Below are 24471 nucleotides of genomic sequence, written 5' to 3' on the forward strand. Positions count from 1 at the left end.
CCTGGTTAGACTTTCAGAGGGAACAAAACCTGGGCAAATGAGTGCCAATCCTGAGAGCAGATGGGCCGGAATTATTACAGCAGCAGAATAACTAATACCATAACAACCTGACCTCAGGGGGAGCAAGGATTCGGCACAGATGGAAAGCGGCAGGTGCGAACACCAGGCGAGCTGGGCGCTGAGGCCCGTCAGGACCTGGAGCTGGTGAGACAACTGACCCGGGACTCGTAGGAGACGCGACTGTTCCGTCCAGCCAGTTGGTCGTTAACACAGCTCAGGGGCCGGAGGCAGCACACGGGACCCACCAGACACATAAGAACAAAACAAGGTCCCAGAGGCCAGAGGCTGAGAGCTGCACGGAGCCGAGCCGCCCGGTGGTGATGTCAGCCTGAGGCTCCGAGGGAGCAGAACAGAGCCGCCGGCCAATCAGCCAGTGCCATCCCTCTGTCTCCGCAGCAGAAATCGTTCAGAGACTCGGAGCTGCTACACTTCATTTCCCGCAGCTGGCGCAGTGACTTACAATGTGTGTTATTTCGCTATGTCCCCTCTGATGGAAACCTTAGCTCTGCCGCAGAAACCGGCTTCATCTCCCGGGGCGCAACGGGAGGCTGGTTAGAGCGTCTCCCAGGCCGGTCCAATCAAGTCTTTAATGGGTTTTCTATTAACAATGATAAGGACTTGGGAACACAGAACAGGATGACCCAGGACCTACGAGGAGCAGTATTTCTAGGTGATGAACAGTAAACCTGTCTCTCCACGTAACACCGCGGTTCTGTGACGCATCCAGAGCAAACCTTCAGTCCCCTGGCGGTTTCCCTCCTCGCTGGCACAGAGCTGGGCGGCAGGATCTCACCTGTCAATCCCTACCTACCACGTGGTCTTGGAACACAACAGGTGCAGGGCGTGGACACCTCAGGAGGAAGGGGGAAGGTTCCCTGCATCCTGGATGAGGGCAGGACCCAGCACGGGTGGGGGCTCCTGCGGCCAAGCCCCGCCCCACCTCGGAGCTGTCACTTTGCCTGCCCAGCCTCCCTGGGGCTCGCGACTCCACGTGTGAATCGGGGGCACCGGTGACGACTGCTCTATGGGTTGATGTGACTAACAGCTCCCCCAGGACTGCCCGCGAGCCCGGAGGGGCCCCTCAGAGGATAATCAGGCTAAGGTACCCAAGCGAGGGAGAGAGACGCAGGGGCAGAAACAGGGCCCAGCAATGGGAGGGGCAGCGGCTGGGAATGGAGGCCTCAGCTCTGAGTCCGGCGGCAGATCCCCAGACGAGGAGACAAATCGCTTATCCTGTTCCGTCCGCAGAATCACAGTCTTTCCAGGAAACCTCGAGATGCGCTCCCAGGAGGGGCGGGACGCAGGCTCAGGTCGCAGGCTCAGGCCTCCGCAGTGACGCATGGGCTGGCCCTGGGCTCGCACTGTCCCTCCTGAGGGTCAGCAGAGAAGCTGGCTGAGCGGCTAGGAAACGCGGGGGAAATGGAATCACAGGATAAGAGGCAACATTAAACTGGAGGAAAAGTGAGCCTGGGATGTGAGGGCGGTGAAGATAATCTTCCATTCCTTTGGTTGGAGGGACAGGTTTATAAATGTGTATAACATGTAAATACGCTCTCATGGCAAGCCCCCCGGGAGGAAGCAATCAGGCAGCGCTTGCAAACAGAGCCAGACAACCGCGAGGCGGTGGGGTTTATTCGTCCACGCTGGGTCGGCGTGTCCCGATCAGGCGCCGACGGCGCGCGGGCGTCCTGCCGCTCCCATTGGTCCCCGTCCTCGGAAATCAAAGCACACGAGAGCGGCGTCTGGCTCGGGCTCCGAGAGCCGTGCACGCGTCACACGTGCAGGCGCCTACTTGCAGAGAAGGATTCGGGATCCACAGGCCGGGTCCTGCAGGAGAGAAGCCGCCAGCAGCTTCAGACCGACAGGAAGCCTCGGCCCGGCCCTGGTCCCGGCAGGCTGATCAGGTGGCCGGCGGGTACGCGGCTCCCGGCGCGGCCGCGGAGGCCTGGTCTGGGCGTGCCAGGGGCACCACCTCTCTCCGGGTGCCGTAGCTTGGGTTCCACGCTTGGGAGGCAGGTGCCAAGGCTGATTGCACTCTGCCTCCAGGGAGAGGATCATTTTAGCTCCAAATCCCACCCAGCCCTGAATTTCAGGCAGGCCCCAGGGAGGAGCAGTGACTTCTTAGTATAACACCACTTGGGGTCACGCGTATAAAGATAGTGCAAAGCACGTTTAGACTGAGTCTTTCACACTGATTATAATCACTCCATTTTCTAAAAAAAGCACATTTTCAAAGCCAGTGTTTTCTTTCAGCCCTGGCTCCTCTCCCATCGCCCCAGCCCGCACCTGAGATGTGCTGCCACGGATGCCCCACGGTTAGTCTCGGGGTTGAAGCCGTTCGTACAAATGAAAGGCATTCTCACTCCTTTCACTCTGGCTCACTGACTCCAGTGTGTCTTTACTTTTTAAAAAGTAGGTTAACATTCTGACAAATTAGCATTCTCCTGTAAATACAGTTTGTAGGAGAAGGAAACACGCAGCAGGAAGGTGCAAAAGGGATGGGGACCGGGCGTCAAACAGAAATGCAGGAGGAGGCCCCGCTGAGCACCGGCAGCCCCGGGATTCCCAGGGACTTCCTGGGTCTTAAGGGAAACGTCTGACACTGCAAACCCCAGGAAGGCCAGGTGTGGACCCACCTGCTCCGATTCCCCAGCAGGAGTGTGGTGCTGGGGAGAGCTCACGTCCTGGGGTTTCCCGTGTCCCAGCCGGGAAGTTCCTTCTCCCTCTCCCTCCAGGATCGGCAGCGAGGACTCAGGGTCGGCATGTGTCCTGTGGATACACACTGCTGTCATGGCTTACAAGAACCAGAGGGAGTCCCAAGCCATGTGACCTCAGAGGGTCACCAGCTCGCTCCCCGCAAAGGCAAAGAAATGCCTGTAGATTCAAGTAAACACCTCGGTTTAGGAAACAAAACTGAAAATTCCATGGACCACAGCTGGAGGTAGAGGCTTACCCTCTGCGGGGTTTTTGCTGAGACTCTGCCGCCCAGAATTCGTCACCTCCCCACGAGCGAACGAGGGAGATGACAGCGGAGGTCATAGCCTGAAAGTCGCTTCGATCTGACTGTTTCTAAGACACAATCTAATCCTGAGATATGGGGGACTTTTAAAAGCGTGTCCCAGAGGCTTCCCTGGTGGCACAGTGGTTGAGAATCCGCCTGCCAATGCAGGGGACACGGGTTCGAGCCCTGGTCTGGGAAGATCTCACATGCCGTGGAGCAACTAGGCCCATGAGCCACAACTACTGAGCCTGCGCGTCTGGAGCCTGTGCTCCGCAACAAGAGAGGCCACGATAGTGAGAGGCCCGCGCACCACGATGAAGAGTGGCCCCCGCCCGCCGCAACTAGAGAAAGCCCTTGCACAGAAATGAAGACCCAACACAGCCAAAAATAAATAAATAAATTAATTAATTAAAAAAAAAACAACAACGTGTCCCAGGATATAAGGACAACTAACGTGGTGCAGGCCATCGACCTTCACCTCTGCAGGGGCTCTGAGCGAGGGGACAGTGGGGGTAAAGAGACTGAGAGTTGAAGAAACCAGGTCTCATGTCGGGGAGCCCGGCCTCGGGAACCGGAGTCCTGTGAGGGCACAGCAGGGAAGGAGCACAGGGGACTGAGACAGCACCCCACAGGGCACGGGACCCTGAGTCACATGCCTGGACCCGCCCTGGACGGCGGGACGGGATAGTTGTGCTGAAACCGCCTCCCCTCACTCCTCAAAGCAAGAGGCGTAAATCTATGTTTTTCTTAAAGAGAAACTGACAAATAGCAAAAAAATTAACAGCAACAAAAGCAACAGGACTCTGCATTCCAGATCCAGCCGTCTGATCTGCAGCCACTCTTATGTCAGTGAAAAATATATGTACTGTTTCGCCAGCTCTGGGCTCCGGGCGGTAGAGCAGGTAAGGCCGACCTCCCCGTGGGTCTGTCCCAAGCGGGTCATCCCGTCATAAAGAGAAGGGGAGGTGCGGGAGGACGCGTGCCGACCCGCGGTGTGGACGGAAGCTTAGCCTCGGGCAGAGGAGAAGCCACACCGCCTGGGGGACCATCACATCTCAGGGATAAGTGGGAAATAATGCAAATTCACCCTCTTTCCCCAAGTTACAATCATACTTCCGGTAGAAAGAAACAGTGCAAAATGCAGCTGCCAGCTACCAAAGGCACAGGACAATGGTACCCTAAACAAAGAAAAACTGAAGACTTACACCTCAGATGCTGAAATTGATGGCAAAAACTTACACTTGGGACAAATGATAAAACAAGAGCCCATCGGAGGAACTGACATGTACACCTCACAGTTTCCATTGACTAATAACCGACAGGTAAACACAGTCTGGATGAAATTTAGACCGAAAGGGTTGACCCGAGAAGTTCAGACCTGCAGAAGTAATTGTGCAGAGGAAGCCCTCCTGGGCTGGAGACCAAAGAGCAAAATGGCTGTGGACATGAGTCAAGTTTTTAGTGTAAAAGTTGCACAGAAAAGGATTTATCTTGGTGAATATCATTTCAATGAGACAAACAATGTCAAACTGGGGTGTATTTTAACTGTGTAAAGAAAGCTGATTGAGGAGTTGGTTTAATTGGGTTAACTCTGGATCAGAGTCTTTCAGTGAAAACACATCAGTGTTGGTATATTTCTGATTGAAATATTTATGTTAAGAGTTGTTGCCCCCAAATATACAGCCTTAGACCCAAAATAGCAGGGGAGGTATAAATGGGGGGGGGCGAGAGAATCAACACGGAATGAAGGTCAAGGCCCATGGAGCACCTGAAAGGTGTCCACCATTCTGCCTCTCTCTGTCTCTGTCTCTCTGTGTATGTCTCTCTCTCTCTATGTCTCTATCTCTGTCTCTGTGTCTCTGTCTCTGTCAGTCTCTCTCTGTGTCTTTGTCTCTCTCTGTATGTCTGTCTCTCTGTCTCTGTCTCTCTGTGTATGTCTATCTCTCTATGTCTCTCTGTCTCTGTCTCTGTGTCTGTCTCTGTCAGTCCCTCTCTGTGTCTTTGTCTCTCTCTGTATGTCTGTCTCTCTGTCTCTGTCTTTCTGTGTCTATTTGTCTCTGTCTCTCTGTCTCTGTGTCTCTGTTTGTCTCTGTCTCTCCCGTCAGTCCCCCACTGGCGTCCTCGTGGCTGGAATGATCAGTTTGGAATCCTCGGGGCAGCGGCGTGCAGACACCCAGGTGGCCTGTAGGTTTAGGCTCCTTCCATCAGGCTCCGAGGACGCAGTGTTTGCAGGGAGCTGCGGTGACTCAGGGGCTTGTGCACAGAGGCCCCCGTGCGGCCCCATAAAGAACGCCCACCCCTCCCCCTCCCTGCCATCGGCCTCCCCGCCCGCCGCGGGGTTCACAGGTCATTCAGGTAAGTGGTACTTTGCAAACCAAAGTGGTGTTGGGGCGTATTTTTCAGGCTCCAGAGTCTACAATCAAGTGTGCCAGATGTTACCCTCCCAAACTTCCTCAGGAAGGTGTTCATTTAATCTGTGGCTATCAATCTTAAAGAAAACAGCTATTTTTCTTGAGTGTGTGGGCTAGAGGCATAACTTTTTCATAATAATAAGGTGATTGATGTTTAATAGAGATGTCTACAAATACAAAATTGCATCCAAATACTAAGTTACGGTAATATCAGCTTTTCACAGTGGGAGCATTTAGTAGATATGATTATAGAACCCAGCTGGTTTGGGGGTGTTCGCCTACGGCCCATCTCATTTTTATTGCTTAATTGATTTCATGGTTACCTAAGGGTTTTAATTATCGATAATATCTAAGCTCTTAAAGCCAAGTGATTCTGAAAACATGGGGGATATTTTCTGACACCGCCCTCATCTAAAACTCCAGACGCCGTTTGCAGTCACTGTAAGTCATCTTCTCCCAGCGCAGGGGAACAGCGAGGCCTTGAGGACAAGGCAGGTGTAAAATACTCAGTGATTAGTCAAAATAACAGTCCTGAGGGTGAATCTCCCGAGCCAAGTCGACCCTGAGGACCGGAGGAGGCCCGATGGGTGGCCAGGCCACCTCAGGCAGGTGTCTCAGTGTCTGGGGGCCGCTGGGGCTGGAGGGTGTGGAGAGTAAGCACCTGCTCTCTCACAGTTGGGGGTCTAGACGTGAGACCCAGGTGTGGGCGGGGCTGGTTCCTCTGAGGCTGTGAGGTCCCCCTGCTCCCTCCTGCCGCTTTGCTGATGAGCCTGGGTGACCCTTGGCTCTAGGTGCGTCACGCAGATCTCTGTCTCCACGCTCACTGGCCTTTCCCCGTGCATCTGTGTCCCAACTCCCCTTCTATAAGGACACCAGTCCTGTTGGGTTGGGACCCACCTGCTCCAGCACGATCTCATCTTAACCAATTTCATCTGCAATGACCCTGTTTCCAGATAAGGTCACATTCCAAGATACTAGAGGTTAGGACTTGGACACGTGAGTTCTGGGGACACCACCAGCCCGTAATGAGTACTCGCCACAGACAGGAAGACTGAGACAGTGACAGAAATTACTCAGTGCCTCTGACACGTGACTTGTGGCTGTTCCGCAAGCTTGTAATCTGGAGAAGGAATTTCTCCGTGGCATCTGAACTACGGCAGATATTAGTGCGGTCAGAAGCTGTGAGTCCGTTAGCAAGTGTGTCACCTGTCATTCACCTGGAGATCACAGCCTTGTGTCATCTGAAGTCTGGGTGGCAGAGAGCATCCTGGAGTATAAAAGAAACGGTCCTGGATTTACTACTGCATCTCGGCAGGGGGCAGAGCAGGACCGGGGGGTCACAGACACAGAGGTCCCCCTTCCAGGTTCTCGGAATAAACGAAAAGGCCGTGACCTTCAATTATTGATGAGACTCAGTTATTGACCACAAGCCGTGACGTCAGTCCTGAGACCTGATCGCTGAGGTCCAGGGTTCTGAGTATTAGAAACGCATTCCTGTAAGATGAGCAACTCCACGGGGAGAAGCTCCCTTTGGGGTCCGGCAGCTGGCGGTCTGAACATGCCAAGGAGCCTCTAGAAACGACAGGGGGTGTGAGGCGTTGAGCTCACCAGGAAGATGGGACGCGAACCAAAGGCCACCTGGAAGCAGAGGGTCAGTGTGACGCGAGGATGGATGCGGGTCTGGCGCTGCGCCCGAGTCACAGAACCAGGAATTCTGCAGCTGGGCAGAGGGGAGGCGGCCCCGAGGGTGTCCGGAAGGCCAGCCCAGCTCAGAGGCCAGAGAGGACGGGGCCTGGGTCTGCTGCTGGCCCACAGCGGCTTCCACATGGTCTCTATTAACTGCACACCAGAAAACCGAGCAGCACCGAGTCTGATTCCTAAGACCTGGGAGACGAGAAGCAGCAGCGAAGGGTGGGACGGAGTCAAGTCCCCAGGGGAAGCCCTGGCTCGGCTCTCACCCCCAGAAACGCGCAGATCCGGCCACCGAAGGCCTCAACGGCTATGCCATTTTTAACGTAAAAGTTCGCCTTTCAATTTCCCAGTTTCCCCAGAGTTTGCTCTTGAGGGAGGGGAGAGAAATGAAGAACAAGGTTTCTATCCAGGGATGACCTTTTTTCTCTGAGAAACCTTTGTAAGAACCTTTACTCCTAACGAAAGAGACTTTCAATACAATCATTTAATGTGACCAAGAATCCAATACCCCTGAATCTCCACCCACAGATGTTCGATATCCTCTAAAGTGTATGAATGGTCACCCCACTTTCATTATTTGGAGCAGAATGAAAGAGCCAGAAAGGCTAACACTTTGAACAAAGTAGCTCTGGAGGCAGATGGGTTTGGACGCCGGTGCTCTCTCCTGGCTTCAGAAAAATAAAAAGTCAGCATCACCAGCCGGGCCCGTAGGAGTGGAAGTTGCTGAAAAGCGGGGACTTACCACCTGCAAACCACCGTCCAGGTGAGGCCTGCCAGGCCACAGACGAGCACGGCGCCCAGCACGATGGAGACCATGGACGCCCGCGGGAGCCTCCCAGAGTCTGGAGCAAGGACAGAGCAGGTTGGTGAGCCTGCAGGCTGAGGGCAGCGGCCAGTGTGCCCTCCCAAACCCCAGCCCGACCCCCAGCCGCCGCCCGAGCATCCCTGACCCTGGGAAACCAAGTTCCTCTGGGTCATTTTCCTTCCACGGACCTCCTTGCTCTGCTGTGGGCTGTCCATTCCCTGCTGTCTTTGCTGTACTTGGAGTTGAGCTCTGCTCTGTACTGAGCTCTCCTTTTCCTACTGCAGGAGCTTTAATAAAATGTCTTGCCATTTTAACAGGTCCTGGTGCACAATTTTTCTTCTACAGGAGCTGGAAGCCAAGTTATGATTCCTAGATTTGCAGCTGAGTGTCTGTGTGACCCTGAGCAAGCCACTTACCCTCTCTGTTCTGCACATGGGGATCAAACTTCGTGCTTCCCTCCCGGAGATAATTCACGGGGGGTGAAACTAGCTGAGGGTCTGGAGCGAGCCCGCCCCGCCCAGGGTTTCCCAGCGGTCCTGTGTCTCAGACACGATCTAGCCTCAGGTACGAACCGGCTGGCTCCCTGCTCCCACCCAGCAACAGGGGCCGTGGCAGCGCGGACACACACAGCCGGAGGGTGACCCTTCAGTCACCCCTGCCTGTATGTCGACACCTCCTCCCAGCCTGGATGCCCGAGGGCCGTGGTCTCACCCACGCAGGTCCTGCCGTCCTCGCCGAGCACGTAGGGGTCGGTGCACTCGCACCGGAAGCTGCCCTTGGTGTTCTTGCACCGGGCAGACGTGTGGCACGGGGGTTCCGTCACGTCTTCACACTCGTTGATGTCTGCACACATGACATGAGGTCAGGGCCGGCCTCGTGCTCCCCTTCCCCACGAGGCCGGCCCCTCCCCAGCTCTGTCCCTTGTCCGGGAGGCAGAGGGACGTCACCCCACGTCGGGGCTGCGTCTCCTGGATCCCTGCACCTCTGAAAAGAGAACATCCCCTGATGCCCCGCGGACGTTTCCCTCCCGCCCCACCTCTGCTCACAGCGGCCCCTCAGCCCCTCAGGAGTCAGCCCGGCCCGCGGCCACCCTCTGACCCGCCGGCCTGACTGCTTCTCCCGGCCCATCCACAGCGGCTGCCTCGGGCCCGCAACCCCTCCGGTGCTGGTGCCGGTCCAGACTCAGTTCTGCTCAGTTCAAATTCTGCCAGGTGCTGCGAGGGCCCGAGCGTGCGGCAGGTCCCCGGAGGTTCGGGCCACACAGGCCGGTGGGCCTCGCTCGGACGCGGGGACGTGGCCTCCCTGGAGGCCGCTGGCGCTTTCCACACTGAGTAGGACCCCACCCGGGCGGGACTCGGGAGCGGGTGGGAAGGAGGCGGGTGAGGATGGTGGGACTGAGTCCGTCCTCCCCAGGCGGACAGCTTCCGGCCACACGGCCCGCTCTGGGCCTCCACCCCCGCTGGGCGAACACGGGCCGTGCCACCGGGAGCCGGGACCTGACACCAGGCCCACAGAGCAGCTGGACGTGGCGAGTCCCCCAGACGAGGAGCGTGTGTGGCCCCCGTGGTCTCCTTCTGTCGGAATCCATACCCACGACCGGACCCCAGGTTCCCGTTTCCAAAGAACATGCTATCTTTTCTGGCCAGTTTCAGGAAAGCAGCAGCAGAATGTCAAAAGAAGACATACGTCCTGAATACGTGCTGTACAACCACTTCACATTAGCAAACGTCACACGCGCGTGTCCTCGTAGGTGGTCCTTGTTCTGAGGGAGTGAAGTGAACGTGGGCTCAGCCTCCGCTGCCGGCTGAGCCCCTCACTCCCTCCTGGACACAGGACTGCAGACAGGGTGCTTAAAACAAAGCGGGTTCCTTCTCTCCCGGCTCTGGAGGCCTGCGGTCCAGACGTGGCCCTGCGCTCGCTCGGAGGGAAGCATCGTTCCCGGTCGCTCCCGGCTCCTGGGGCTGCTGGCCGTCTCGGCTTCCTCAGTCTGGCTGCATCTCTCCCATCCTCCATCCTCACATGGCCGTCTTCCCTCTGTGCCTGTCCTCCTCCTAGAGGGACACCAGTCCTACTGGACCAGGGCCCACCCTGATGGCCTCATTTGAATTTGATTACACCTGCAAAGACCCTATTCCTAATAAGGCCACATCTGAGGTCCTGAGGTTTAGGACTTCAACATACCTTTCTGGGGGACAGAATTCAACCCCTCTCACTCCATGGTCAGGTTCTTCCCATCAGAAGCCGGAGCAGGGACTGTAGGCTCCGGTGTCCTGGTCCGGGGACCCCACCCAGAATGTGTGGCAGCCCCACACGGTGGTGAGGACCATCTCAGGCCTGTGTGTCCCCAGATCCCACGTCAGTCTGCACCATGGCCGTGGCTCCCATGCCGGGACCAGTACCTCCCAAGGGGGCTGAAGACCACACCCCCGGGCCCAGCTACAAACACCTGCACGATGTCCCACTTCCCTGAGCACATCTGTGCCGACGGCAAACCTCACTCTCCCTGTAGGTGCAGAAACACTTCTTTGTGTTCATTTATTACGGAACCTCTCGGCAATAACTGGAGCGAAAAGCCATGGACACGTTGCTTTTTATCCGTTCTGAATTCACGACTTTAAAGCCCTCGAAAGAGACTCATTGCACTCATTTGCTAATTTTTTTTTTAATGTGATGATTTTTGGGGCTAAGCAGGATTGGAGCCGAGAAGAGAGAACGCGTCTCCTTAGATTTTGTGGATTAGATGCTCAGTTCAGCCGTTGCTGCCCTTTCTGCAGCCGTGGACGTGCAGGTGGGCAATTCCGCTGAGGACGGGCTGCAGCCCTTCTGTCACATCAATTCACAGTGGAAGCAAAATTCCCTCCCTGCTACATTCCAGAGTCATTTTTTTCTTGCAATTCTGGGCTTAGAAACTTCTAGTAGAGGCACAGATGAGGTGAAAAATATCTGTGTAAAGGAGCGAGTGCATTTGTACCGGGGGTGGCCCTCATCCGGCTTCCTGTCATACACTTACTTTAAAGATGTTCTGCCCTAATTATCGATGTGTTCAGACAAAGACACAGGGCTATATAAACAGTCAGCACCCTCCTCCCTGGTCCTATCTCGCCGTGCCCACGTGACCGAGATTAAGGAGCTCCTGTCTCCATGGGACACTTACCAATGTCGAAATAAATAGGACCCACTGATGTTGAAAAGTGGGTTCTCACTATTCACACAGCTCTGTCACTCGCGTTTTTCCTTAGTGCTGTACTGATACGTGCCTTGCACGTGCTTTCAGGGAGCGGTTAGCTGTTAGTATGAAAAATTATGTAAGAAGAAGACAGGAGGTGGGGGAGAGGGCTGGGAGGTGGGAGGACGCTGGGCGTAGAAGAGCGATGCTGGCGTCGTTTGGAGCATGGCTAGAGCGCAGCAGACCTCCCTGGGGGAGACAGTCTGAGCTGGGAGTCGGAGCATATCCAGGGGAAGTGAGGGAGCCCGAGGCACTGACCTCCTTTACTCTCCGGTTCTAAGCTTTTCTCCTTTTTTATTTGTACCTTGTGGACCCCAGTGAATAGAGCTTCGGGGTCATAAATAGCTAAAACAAATAGCCAGCATGAGGCAGCATAAAAGGTCCAGGGGTTTATTCAGTAAAGATGGAAGGCACACACGTGACGTTTATGCCTGGAACACACAGGGCACTCACACCCCCCGGGGCTCGTGTCCCTGTCCTGCCGACACCAGGGCCACAGCCCTGGGTAACATGGACGTGTCAATTTTGCACCAGCACTAAGTGGAAACAACACTAAACACTTCCAGATTTGTTGTACGTTTGCTCCTGCAGGATTGTCTACAGAACGTAACTATGGGAGCAATAAAAGCGGTGGTTGACGGAAATAACAGACGCAGCCAGACGTCACCGCACGTCCCAACAGCTGGGCTCCTGCCATGTGAGGCTCCTGGGACGTGACTCTCTGGCCGGCCTTGCCCGACCTTCACCTTGGCTCCGCCTCCTCCGAGTCCACCGTCGTTCACCACCAAACCCCAAAGAGATGTGTGAGACGCCCTCCTCGGCTCCAGCCCACGTCCTCCCGGTGCAGATCTGGGCGTGCGAAGGCTGCCTTAGCCGCTTAAGCAGGGTTTTCCAGCCCAGCGTGCTAGCTTTGGCCATAAATTCCCTCAAACCCTCAGTTTCTGACCTTCTGTTTCCGATCAGCTCCCTGTGCCGTCCTCTCTTCTCCAAGCTGTGGCCCAGATGTCGCCCTGGAGCCCCTATTTCTTCGCCTCCTCGTCCTTCTCTCTCACCCGGAGGGAGCGGCCTGGACCTTCCTGAGCCTGGTGCCCCGGGCTGAGTCTTGAGGGTCTCCGGGGCTCCGGCCTCTCCTGGGCTCTTGCTGTATTCTTCAGAGTCTAGAGGCGGGTGTGGCCTCTGTAACTTTCCAGGACACATTTTGGAGTCCCCAGAATTGAAGTGAAAATTTTGTTACTGGGGTAAAACACACATAACATGAAATTTACCAGCTTAATGATTTGTCCGTGTGCCTTTTGGTCGCATTAAGTACAATCACATGGTCGTCAACTATGACCACCCTCCATCTCTGGAATTTTTTCATCTTCCTAAATCGAAACTGTAGAACTGAACAAGTTGGGCCTAGTTTTCATTTCTTGCAAACCAGCCCGATTCTTGCATGAGTCCGTCTCCTGCTCCTCTCGGGTCTTCCTAGTGCAGCTTAGAGAGAAACGTGAGGGAGCTTCTCCCAGCGGACGAGGGAGGCTTCCTGCTTCTGCCTGCGTGGTCCCGGTTCCGGGTCCTCCCAGGTGGAGGACGACTGGGGCCCAGAGCAGGGAGGAGGGTGAGGTCTCCCTGGAAACGGGCCACCGCAGGTGGGGGGCCTGCTCTACTGATGCTTCCTGTGGAAACGCTTCTGCTTCATTTGAGCATTGGCTCTGCAAGCTCCTTCCTACAAGCCTCCCTGAAGTTCTAGCCTCTTCCTCCTCCTGTCCTTCCCCGGTCACCCCGTGGGCATGTCATGAGGTGACCGTCTTGGTGCTTCATTTTCTAGGAAGACATCAACTTAGGAACATGGGTCACTGGGGAGGGGATACTTTATTTCCATGCAGAGAGTTCCTGGAAGATAAGTATATTCGGAGACACCTTCGGTTGAATGACATTTGTGTATGTTTTTATTTGGGGTTTCCTTTCAGTTTTTCTTTAAATTGAAGGATAGTTGCTATACGGTATTATATATGTTACAGGTGTACAGTATAGTGATTCACAATTTTAAAGTTTATTTATTTTTAAAGGACATTTATTCTTAATTTGTATTTGAAAAATGCAGAGTCCAGGGTCAAGTCACGAAAAGACACCTGTTAAACGACTGACCTTTACAGACCGGAGGCTGGGAATCCCATCCTCGGCGGGTGCAGGCGATTTGCTCCGGCCCTTGGAGCTGGAATCCATGGCGACAGGAAAACACCAGCACACGCTTTCCAGACTCCTCACACAGCAGGAAGTCCCCGTCTTCCACTTTGCCCGGGAAGCCACAGGCATCCTCTGGGCCAGGTTGACAGGTACATACAGTCAATGCCAGACCCCTTCCTTTGCCCTCCTCTGGGGCTGCATCCCCCGACTGGCCTCCCAAGGGGCTCACGTCGGCGATCTCCTTCCCTCCAGGTGGGACACAGCACGGGCCCCTCTCAGCACCGACCCCCTGCAGCAAAGTCACGCCTCTAACGCTTCCCCACGTATCGGCCGTGACCAGGCTTCCCCACCCACCCCGACGAAACTGCTTTAATTGAGGGCAACCACAGTCCTCGCTGCACAAGGCAGGCTGGATCTCAGCCCCTCTCCTCCTCTGACCACAACAGAGCTCACCGTCGCCCGACCCTCCCGAGGCTGGGACCCGAGACACAGTTGCTCCGCTGGCAGGTGCAGGCCAGTGTGGTCCCCAGGAGGGGCCGAGGGGCTTCGCCTCAGACCCGCGCCTTCCCCACCGAGGAGGTCGCGCCTGGGACCCAGCAGGGCGGGGATGCTCTTTCCTCCCCCCGAGAGGATTTGAAGCAGCTTCTCCCAGAAGCTGCGCTCCTGCCAGGAGACCCTGTCCTTCACCCTGTAGAAGAGATGCCCCCGGTTCGCGGTTACCTGGAGGTGGGGCCTCCCTCCACGCGCCCAGGTTCATCCCCGGGATGCTGTCGCATGACTCGAACTCCTGGGGCCACGTCCCGACCCGGAAGGCATCGCGCGGCACGCGGGAGAGGCCGGTGTTGTCGCAGATGACGCGGGACAGAGAGTGCCGGCCCAGCTCCCGCCTCTGGGCTTCCGTGAACACCGCCTGGTTCTCCCACCAGAACCTCCAGGAGGACAGACGTGAGGACACGTGAGAGCCCGGTCCCTGCCACGTCAACCACTCCTGCCCGACCTCCGTGCCCACGCCCCGCGGCAGCAGAGGCCGGGCGCGCCCCGGGGAGGAGAGAGGCCAGGACGGCGCCGGGAGGACCGTTCCTTCCGTTTAGGGACCCGGTCAACCCGCTCCGCCGCACTGATTGTCCCTGGGTGCAGAGCTGCCTCTACGACACGAGTGACGGGGACAGAGCCCAGCCTTCGGGAGGGCCCCGCACCCGCCCTGCAGGACATGCCCCGAGGCCCCCTCCCTGCAGGCTCTCCTCTGGCCCCATCGCCAGGGCATTCGGCTTCTGGGAACCCGTCTCACTCTCCTCCCAGGAGGCTGCATCGCTGACCAAGCCCACAGCTGCTGACGCGAGGCCCCGGAGCGCTGCTCCCCGCCACCCAAAGCCCCCTTCCTGCGCGGGGACGCCGTCAGCACCGAACGCCCCCTGCGTCCCCGCCCGCCGCGGGCGCCTACCGGTCCCCGTCCCTCAGCTTCCTCATCTGCTTTCCGATGATGCAGGCAAACAGCGGGCCAGTCCGTGCCCCGGGGAGGACTCTCTCGGCTAAGCCCCCGAGCCATACGTCAATGTTAGCCGGGTGCCCGTACAGGTCCAGGATCTTGTCAGCCACGCTCCCGTTGCTGCTGGTGGCTCTCAGGTTGGCCCGGGTCTCCAGCCTGGACAAGCCGCAGAATTCCCGCCACTCATTGTAACCTGTGCAGGGAGAGGGCCGAGGCCGCCCTACTCGGGATCCGGGCGCTCCACATCCACCCCGCCAGCTGCGGGCCATCGAGACCTGGGGCTCTGGCCACATGGTCCCCGCCGCAAACCCACCTCGCAGCCCCACGGCCTGCAGACCTCACGGTCGGAATATTCCAGCACGGGCGGCAGGGCCTTATTGAGAGTTTGTCCACAAACCAGCCAGGCATCATGCTTGGGGACAAGGCTGAACCCCACACACCCGAGTGGGTCACACTTTTACCCACTTCTCGTCTCTGCTGAGCAGTGAAGCCAGGGCTCACCTGCCATATCCACGTTCCCACAGGAGCAGTCAGAGCACAGGCACCAGCACCCCTCCTTCCACACAGGCACACACACGCACAGACACACAGACATACAGACACATGCACAGACATACAGACACACACGCACAGACACACACACGCACACACAGACATACAGACACACAGACATACAGACACACGCACAGACATACATATGCACAGACACACAGACATACAGACACACAGACATACAGACACACGCACAGACATACACATGCACAGACACACACACACACGCACAGACATACAGACACACGTACAGACATACAGACACACAGACATACAGACACACGTACAGACATACAGACACACAGACATACAGACACACGTACAGACATACACACACACACAGACACACAGACATACAGACACACAAACATACACACACAGACACACACACACGCACAGACATACAGACACATGCACAGACATACAGACACACACGCACAGACACACAGACATACAGACACACACACGCACACAGGGAGAGCCACAGAAAGGACCACGTCTGTCTGACTCTGGGGCTGCAGCTCCCTCCTCGTCTCTGCCGCTCCCAGGACCCGCCCAGCCCCGGCCGCTGGGGACTCAGCCTCCTCGTCCTCCTCCTCCCTGGTGTCCACCCTGACTGCGCACCCAGCCCCTCGGCCGTCTCTGGCTTTGCTGGGCCGCTGGTGCTCCCATCCTCCCCCTCCGCATCCCATGCTCTCAGGGGCCGCCTCCTCCAGACCCTCCATCCCTCCTCAGGGCGATGGCATGTGAACCCTTGCCTTACACGCCATCTGGGTCTGACCAGAACCTGGCCAAGGCTCCCCGTCATTTCTTCTCTGGTTATGTGCTCTGCCATCCGCGGCCCTTTTGGCAAGACTGGGTCTCGTTTTATGCTCGGGGCCTCAAACACAGCAGACCCCCGACAGAAGTGCTGCATAAACGCGTGGACACAAGGAAACGCGTTACGACTGGGCCAGTTCCCCGCAGGGCGCGGAGGCACCGGGGCACAGAAAACTGGGGTGGGGGGCTCGCGTTCAGACTAAACAGAACCAGAGGAAAGGATCCCCTATTTTCCAGTTAGAATGGGAGGGGCTACAGAGGCTTTAAAAGCCATTTCTCAGACGTTGGCAGTAGGTCTGAGACGCATTAGAACAGCAGCTAAGCTGGCAGCTCCTGCAGGAAAGGAAGCGGGAGGGCCCACCTGGCAGGCCGTGGTCCCGGCCCCTCTGCAGGTTGATGGCTGCCAGGTCCAGGGTCCCTGAGTCCGACAGCACAAAGAGCCCCTCTGTCAGCTCCGCGTTCATCAGCTGGTCCTGCACCTGCAGCTTGGCCGGTGTCGCCAGCAGGCCCCTCATGATGGGGTCCACACCACCTGGAAACAGCACAGGGGAGGGATGTGCTTTCTCAGGTGAGTCTTGGGGAAACAGAACAAGGTCTCAGATCGTCAACTACGCTGGTTCTGAACAGATGTCTCTCATAATCTCAGGAATTCACCTCCAGGGATTCCCAGGTTTCCTGGGCCCTTAGGGTGCTGCCTCGTGGTGGATTCACCCCGTCAAGGCCCCAACGGGCCGGACCGTGACGTGTGTCTGAAGGAAACCAGAACCTCAGGGGTGGAGGTTTTGTGCTTGTTTTTCAGCAGCAGAAACGTTACAGTTGAAGGAGGTGTTTGCTGAGTCTAAAGCCTGGACCAGTGAACAAGCCCCAGCCTGGCTGAGGGAGCCCAGGGCCGCCCCTGGGAATTCTGGAGGCTCAGAAACCCCAGAGAAAGTGTCTGATGACCAGGATCACTTTTTAAACCTCTTTGGATGCATCTATTTTCTCCATGCCCGCTGCTGACCGAGCACCTCCGGCCAGCGGGCAGGTGACCGCACACCTGGCCCCCCCTCCTGAGTGTGGCCCAGGGGCGCGCACCTTCCTCAAGGAGCCGCCAGGGCCGGAAAAAGGCGTCCCGCAGCGGCAGGAGCCCCGGGCGCTCCTGGAAGCGGGCGTCTAGCCGCCGCACCAGCGGGTGCACTGTGGCGTGTCCAAAGCGGAAGGCGGCCGTGGAGAACACGTTGGACACCGTAGGGTCCACGGCGGGGTCGTAGCCCCTGTAGGGGCCCACGTGCTGCCCGAAGGCCTCGGGGCCCAGGATCTTGGGGACGTAATCCCGCAGGGTGATGACCTGCGGAGAAAGGAGAGTGGGTGGGACCGGGGCAGGGGGGCCCCTGGCCGGATGCGGGGTCACAGTCAGAGCGATGCCGGGTGGGGGGGCTTCTTCCCCCACAAACCTGGGGGCTGCTGCATCTGCAGAGCTGTCAGCGGGCGTCATGCCACCTGGGGGCACAGGGAAGCAGGGGAGCGGGTGCAGGAGCACCACCTATTCCAGATAAAGTCCTGAGCTCTCGGCTTTTACAGGGTTGTACAGGGCATGTCAGAGACGCCCCCAGACACCCTCCCGGCCAGGCCCGGCCACGGAAAATGAGGGGGACCCTCAGTGCGTGAAGACGAACCAGGGAGGCTGCCGCCCGCCGCACTCCTTTAGAAACATGAAAAGGTTTCTGTCCCACAATCAGCCCCCTTCACTCCCACTTCACCTACGAGCCCTCCGTTAACACCAGGACCTAAAGCAAAAATCAGAAATCTAGTCCCTTCGCTGGGTTTGGGCATCAGAGACTGAAGATTTAGACCAAGGTGAGGTGCAACCCCATATCCCCCCCTTCTCAGCTACGTGACTCTGGGAGGTTGACCTCTCTGAACCTGTTTCCTCTTCTGGAAAAACCTCTTCCTTTGAGTTTTTGTGAGAATAAAAAATATACATGGGTTTATATGTATTAGATACATGGTATTATATATAGACATTCTATCGAGTACATGTATATATTATATACTGTATGGCTTTATACGTATCAGACATATGGTATCATACGTAGACATTATATGGAGTAGATGCGTATATTGTATATAGTGTACACCTCCGTGCATGGATAACTCCCTGCCCCCAGGTTTGAAGGAAATGATACACAACCTGAAGATCATATACGGTCGGAATGGCTTCCACGAGTTAAAATGTAAGCAGGGACCGAGATCCCTGTGCTATTCCTTTTTTCCCTTCTGAATTGTCTCCATCAACACTTGTTAGTTCTTTGTAAAAGCCAGAGAAATACGGCGGGAAGGGACCATCTGTAGTTTCAATGGGAAATGAATTCGCGCCATGAGTTTTACAAATGAGTCTAAATTCCTACTTTCTGTCCCAGCCTTCAGTGACGCATGGCATCGTGTACGTGTACAAGGGGACAGGCCCTGACCCTGGGGAGGTGCCTTTATATCAGAGGATGAAGTGAGAGGCATGGATACAATTGCTAATTTGACCAGGTCTCTGCAACAAAGGCTCAAATTGAACTCCTCCTCCGAAAGGATTTTGGTTTTTTTTAAAAGGCTATTCAGGAGGTTACAAGGCTAACTACACACCCAGGGGCGGCCGGGTCAGTGGGCACCAGTGTGGCCTCAGGCTCTGCCTGTGCAGATCTGCTCCCGGGGGGTAACCTGCGGTGACAGCGACTTCCTCTCCTGTGAAACGACAGTAGCACCTGATTCCTTGATCTGTTCCTAGGATTAAGTCAGAGAATGACACAGGCTGAAGTGCCCTGTCAATGGCAAATCAGGTGCAATCACGGACCTTGTCATTTCTACTTGCCACGTGGTCCCAGGAGAATTTCACGCAAGGGTCTGCTTTTAGGTTCAACAGCATTTCTTTCAGGGTCAAATTGTTTTGATATTTAAGAGAATATTTTGGTCCATGAGCCACATCTAAATGAGGAATATAAACCAGTAGGAAAGATTCTATCCTAGAGGGAAAGGTCTTACATTTCAGCTTCTGGGTGCAGGAAGGGAACGTGTACTGTTCTCAGAAACAACATGAAAGTAACAGCAGAGCATGTGCGTCCTTGTGGGCCATCCCTTCCAAACGATGGAGTGTTGTCTTCTAAGTGCACAAGCCTCCGAGACCTGGGCTGACTGGAACGGGGGCCTGGCTGGGGTCCCTAAACTGAGGTGTCATCCCTGAGCTGGTTCACGGATCCGAGCAAAGCACCCACGTGCCCGGCCGGCGTTCGAGCAGAGTCAGGAGTTGATCACACAGAAGCAGCCGCCAGCTCACATCACCAGCCCGGGGCTGCAACCGTGCCTTCTCCCCACCCCGGGAGGGGACCTGGCAGCGACTTCCATTCCCACCAGCGTTCTTCTCCGATGCCTTCTGCCCCCAGCAGACGGGAGATCATCTCTCTTCTCCGCCAGGGACGCGAGACAACTTCAAACTCAAGTGGGAAGCGTTTAGTGGCGGCTCCTCCCCCGCTCCCCTAACTCAGGCTCGACCTGTGACCCCGGAGGACGCAGCGCCTGCCATCACAGGCTGGCAAGGCTCCTCTCGCCCCCGAAGCAGCTACTTCAGAGAGCGGAGGGCGCCCTCCAGTCCAGCCCACACGCCTTCCCTGCTCGACCTTGGAGCACAGCCCCCATCACCAGTCTCTCGCGATCTGATCTGAAATGTGACTGGAAGCGATTTTGCCGAAATGCCTGGACCTCTCCCCAGGGTGAGGGCTGCAGCCCTGTTTCACTCTGATCGGCGGGGCCCTAACCCTCCTTTGGAATTGCCAGGCCAATGCTGAAAACCCTCCCGGCAGTTCCTCACTCGCCGCGGTTCAGCGAAGCGCTCCTCCCTGCCCCTCCCTCCCGCTTCTCAGGGCCATGGTCGTACTTATTATCTCACTATATGAGAAGCACAAGAGCCACATGACGTTATTTCCAGGCCAGCAGGGGTTCTCAGAATTCTCGAATGCAACCACCTCTAACGTATGAGTCTAGGGCCACGTGCACCCAGATAACACCCCCCCGTCCACACTGCAGGGGCACACGGTGGTCATGGAGCCTCTCCTCCGGGAGGGTCCACGTGGATCTGAGACCCAGCCACTCAGCTCAGGCCCCTGCGCCGACTGAGTTCTTGTGCGTTTAAAGAAAGTTTAAGCAACATCCCGGCTCTCGGGGAGACAGCAGGGCAGGACTCCCGGCATTGTTCCTGGGATCTGGTCTTCGCTCATGAATTCACACTGTGAAGCACCTCTTAGAGCCAGGCTCGGTCCAGGTGCCGGGAAGCCATTAAACAAGAGGGAATCTCTGTCTCCCTGGAGCTTACATTCGGGGGAGGGGCACAGACGGAACCAAACAAAACATAGCTGGCTGGTGACAACAACCCGGAAAGAGGCATGATCCCGGGACTTATTTCACCAGGGAGCCTGCTGAGGGAGAAGGACGGCTCGGAAGTGGGGACCTCATCCTAACGCCTCCCGACTGGCCAGGCCACTCTGTTCAAGGGCGTCAGGTGAGGGCTGATGGAGGAGGTCCTTGATTGTTACTTAAAACCATCACAAGACTCCTGGCCATGCTGCACCCCTTCACAAATTCCTGTGCCTTTCTTTTTTTATCAATCCTGTGTGTTCACATCTGTCAGCTTGTTTACACTAAGCTGCAGTGTTCATCCAGGCAGCAGGCAGACTGTCTGTGTGTCAGATGCCCGGTTTATAGTCTACCTGTCTACCTACCGCACCATGAACACACATGCACACACACACATGCACACACACACATGCACACACACACGCACTCCACAAGCCCACTCATCCAGGGCCAGGGCTCACCCAAAGCACCCTGGTATTAAAACACTGACGTCCTTCCTCGGCGGGTGAAGAATCACAACCCCCAACTGCTGCCCAGACTCTCCTGGACCACGTCCGAGTCCCCCAACCCACCAACATCTATGGGGTGACACTGGGCACAGCAGGGCTCTGTAGCCTCTGCTCTAACTCCTGGGCGGCTGGGCCACAGGGGACCAAAGGTGGGCAAGGGACAGGCAGTGCCGGGGGACGGCCCAGCCCATCATGTGGTCCCTGTGAGAACTTGGACAAGACCCAACTTCCTCTTTTGTAAAACAGGACTTACAGGGTCACTGAGGAGATGAAGGGATGCTATCAAGGGCCTGCTGTAGCGCCCAGATCAGAGACACATGACTAGCAACCACTGGTTTAAAACAAGGCACTCCACCTTCATAACAGCCCTGTGAGACCAGTGGACTTAGTAAGGTTATTTGATGGACGTAAGTAGTTTTTCCAACATCGCTCCATTATAATTGGCCAACTTGACACTCCACCCCGTATCCTCTGAGTCAAGATTAAAAATATCATAATAAATCCTTACTTTAACTTGCTAATTTGCAAATCTCATACAGATTGTTTTTCTTTTCATTCTCTCCAAAATATCACAATACCAAAATCACTGGTGGACACCCATCTGAAAGGGTCGCCCTGAGGATTACATGAGTTAGAACCCTCAGAGCACTTAGAATGGTCTGGATATCAGGGGAAGGCCGGAGGGGCCGTGCCTGTTACTACTGCTGTCAGTCTCTTGGTGGGATAATCACCGCCAGCCCCTGGGCAGCCGAGCAGCTCCCACGGGAGCGCCAGGGACCCAGTGCTTCAGACGGGAGCGGGGTTAATCTCCACGCGGGGCGTCCACCCGCAAGGCTCTGAGCACCCAGGCGGGGGGCCCACCACACCCCTGCACCCACCCCGCGGGGCGCCCCGAGGCCCCTGCGCGCACCTGGTGCAGGGCGCCCACCACCTTGCGCGCCTCCTGGTAGGCGGTGTCCGCGCTCCAGTGCGCGTTGAGGGCCTTGAGCGCGGCGGCCAGGCGGTTGTGCTCGCGCAGCCACAGCGTGTGCAGGGCCGCCAGGGCGGGGACCTCGCTGGCGCGGCCGTCCCCCGCCAGGAAGCAGGGCGCGCGGGCCCCGGGGGCGCCGGGCCGGGCCGCGCAGGCCGGGGGCGCGGGCGGCGGCGCGAAGGGCAGGAAGGCGCGGCCGGCGTCCCGGAAGCGCGCGTTGACGCGCAGCAGCCCCTCGGCGCTGGTCCAGTTCCGCAGCCGCAGCTCCGAGGCCGGGGAGCTGCCGTACACGGTGGACGCGTCCAGGAACGAGGTCAGCCCGTTCATCTGCTGGCGCGGGTTCGCCCGGGACACGTTGCCGAAGAAGGCGCCTTGGGGCCCGGAGCCGCAGGTGGGTGACGAGCGGTAAAAGGGCAGACAGGCGGTGCCCGCGGCCGGCGACGCGTTGGCCTGGAGCTGCGGGAAGGGCACGGCGGGTCAGCCCGGGCCCTGGGCCCCCTCCTCCGAGACGCTAGGCGCTCCGGGCCGCCCACCTCCCTCCAGCACCGGCCTCCCTCTGCCAGCGCCCCGGGGGCCCCGTCCGCTCTTCTGCGGGCAGCCCTCCTCCTCCCAGGGTCTGGGCGATTAGACTGGTCGGAATTCCCTTTGCTCTGACTGATGCGGCCGTGCGGCGGCGCCCACTTCCCCGCCCCCCCAGGTCTTCCTTCTGGTGTGTTCTGCCTTGCCTGGGGGGCCGCCTCTGCGGATGCCAGGGGTTTATAGTCTACCTGTCTACCTACCGCGCCGTAGACACACATGCACGCACGCACACACGCACACTCCACAAGCCCACTCATCCAGGGCCGGGGCTCACCCAAAGCACCCTGGTATTAAATCACTGACGTCAGCTTCCCACCAGGCAGCTCCTCCTCCCCGTCCCGCCTTCCTAGCTCAGGGTGCCACCTGCGCGATCGCTCGCTGCTCAGCCAAGGTTTCTGGAATCAACGTGGGTGAGGACCCCAGCCCCAAGCAATCTTTTCTCCTAGGTAGAAAATGCCCCTTGCCAGCCGTGGAGATATTTTCTCAGGAGGAGTAATTAAAAACCCTACCTGTATACCTCTTCCCTTGCAGGTCGGAGGGAAAACCAGAACAATATTAACAGACAGCAGTTCTACAATCTCTGTCAAACGTCCCCAGCGCCTGCCCTGAATCTAGCGCTTGTATCCCCAGTGGTTTGTCTGTTAGGCATGCATGTGTGGCCAAGATTCAGGTCAGAGCGTGTCCTCTGCTTCGCTATTTGTGACGGCGTAACAACAGCAGCCAAACTGGAGACAACTCCGGTGCTCGTGAGTAAGGAGGTTTGGTTAAGTCAGTCATAATGTGAACACAGTGGGGTAGGGAGGGTCATGGCAACCCAGCCTCTGTCCGTTTAATGAGCCGGAGAGAAGTGTAAGAACTATCGCTAAGTGACCCGTACCGGGTTCAGGACGTGCGCATAGTAGGACACAAAAAATGTAAGGTATAAGCGCACACACACATGTAATCTTCTACACAGATATGTGCAGGTAACTTCTGGCAGGAAACAGGAAATTCATAACAGCTGTTACCCCCTGGAGACAGGACCAAAAGTGACTTGTGTCTGAGTTTTGAAGACGGCACCTGTTAGTTTCATAGTAAAAATGAGGAAGTTTGAAAATTCTACCTGTATGGGAAAACACGGGCTTCGGTTCTCACAGGTCTGCTGGCAGTCGGCCCCGCCCCCGAAGGCAGCGAGGCTGGCGCTCTGTGGCGTGAAGGCCATGTCGTGGTCAATGTACTGTCCCCACGCCATCAGGAGGTCAGAGTACTGGCCGTCCTCCGTCACAGCCTCGTTGGAAACGTGGATGACCTGCCTGCTCACCTCCCGGACCTGGGCGGACAGAGCAGCCGTCACGTGCGGGAGGCCGTCCTGCAGGGCCGGGGGAAGCAGACCCCTGGGGTGGGGTTAACCCCGGGGGCTCAGGGCTCCGCGCCCGTTCACAGGACGCTGGCACTCCTGGGGCAGGATGGGGTCCCTGGAGGCCCCCCGGCTCTCCTCCCCGACGTGCACGGGTGGTGATTTAGGGCTGAGTCGTAGTTTCCTCACTTGTAAATAAACATAAAAATGCTGACCTCTCGGGACTGTCGTGGGGATTAAACTGAGTCATCTAGTGATTAGTACCATTTAGTGCTCGACCTAGAGGGCAGGGCCTGGGGCCCAGGGGCAGAGCCCTGAGCCCGGAGGGTTGTTCCCAGGCCTTGAGGCCCGGTGGCGTTTGCCTGGCCTGAGTCAGAATTGTTTGGGATCAGTGACTTCTTTTCTCCTTTCCATTTTTTTGTTTCTGAACCAGGACGTCTACAGCTGTTATCCCGTGCCCGTCCCACCACTGCATTTTGGGG

General features: G+C 56.9%; 1 protein-coding gene across 1 annotated transcript in view; it reads right to left on the minus strand.

The window, feature by feature from the left end:
- Positions 1-7902: 7902 nt before the first annotated feature.
- The window catches only part of TPO (thyroid peroxidase), a 31687-nt gene continuing 15118 nt past the window's right edge, over positions 7903-24471 (minus strand). Inside the window, exons 6-13 of the mRNA XM_057558454.1 lie at positions 23756-23962; positions 22015-22530; positions 17296-17548; positions 16583-16753; positions 14806-15043; positions 14085-14293; positions 13326-13496; positions 7903-8006 (exon numbers count right to left, since the gene is read on the minus strand). Coding sequence (XP_057414437.1) covers positions 7903-8006; positions 13326-13496; positions 14085-14293; positions 14806-15043; positions 16583-16753; positions 17296-17548; positions 22015-22530; positions 23756-23962 — 1869 coding nt within the window. The remainder of the gene's footprint in view (positions 8007-13325; positions 13497-14084; positions 14294-14805; positions 15044-16582; positions 16754-17295; positions 17549-22014; positions 22531-23755; positions 23963-24471) is intronic.

Source organism: Balaenoptera acutorostrata, chromosome 12 (genome assembly GCF_949987535.1).
Source record: "Balaenoptera acutorostrata chromosome 12, mBalAcu1.1, whole genome shotgun sequence".
In the NCBI taxonomy this organism is placed as follows: domain Eukaryota; kingdom Metazoa; phylum Chordata; class Mammalia; order Artiodactyla; family Balaenopteridae; genus Balaenoptera; species Balaenoptera acutorostrata.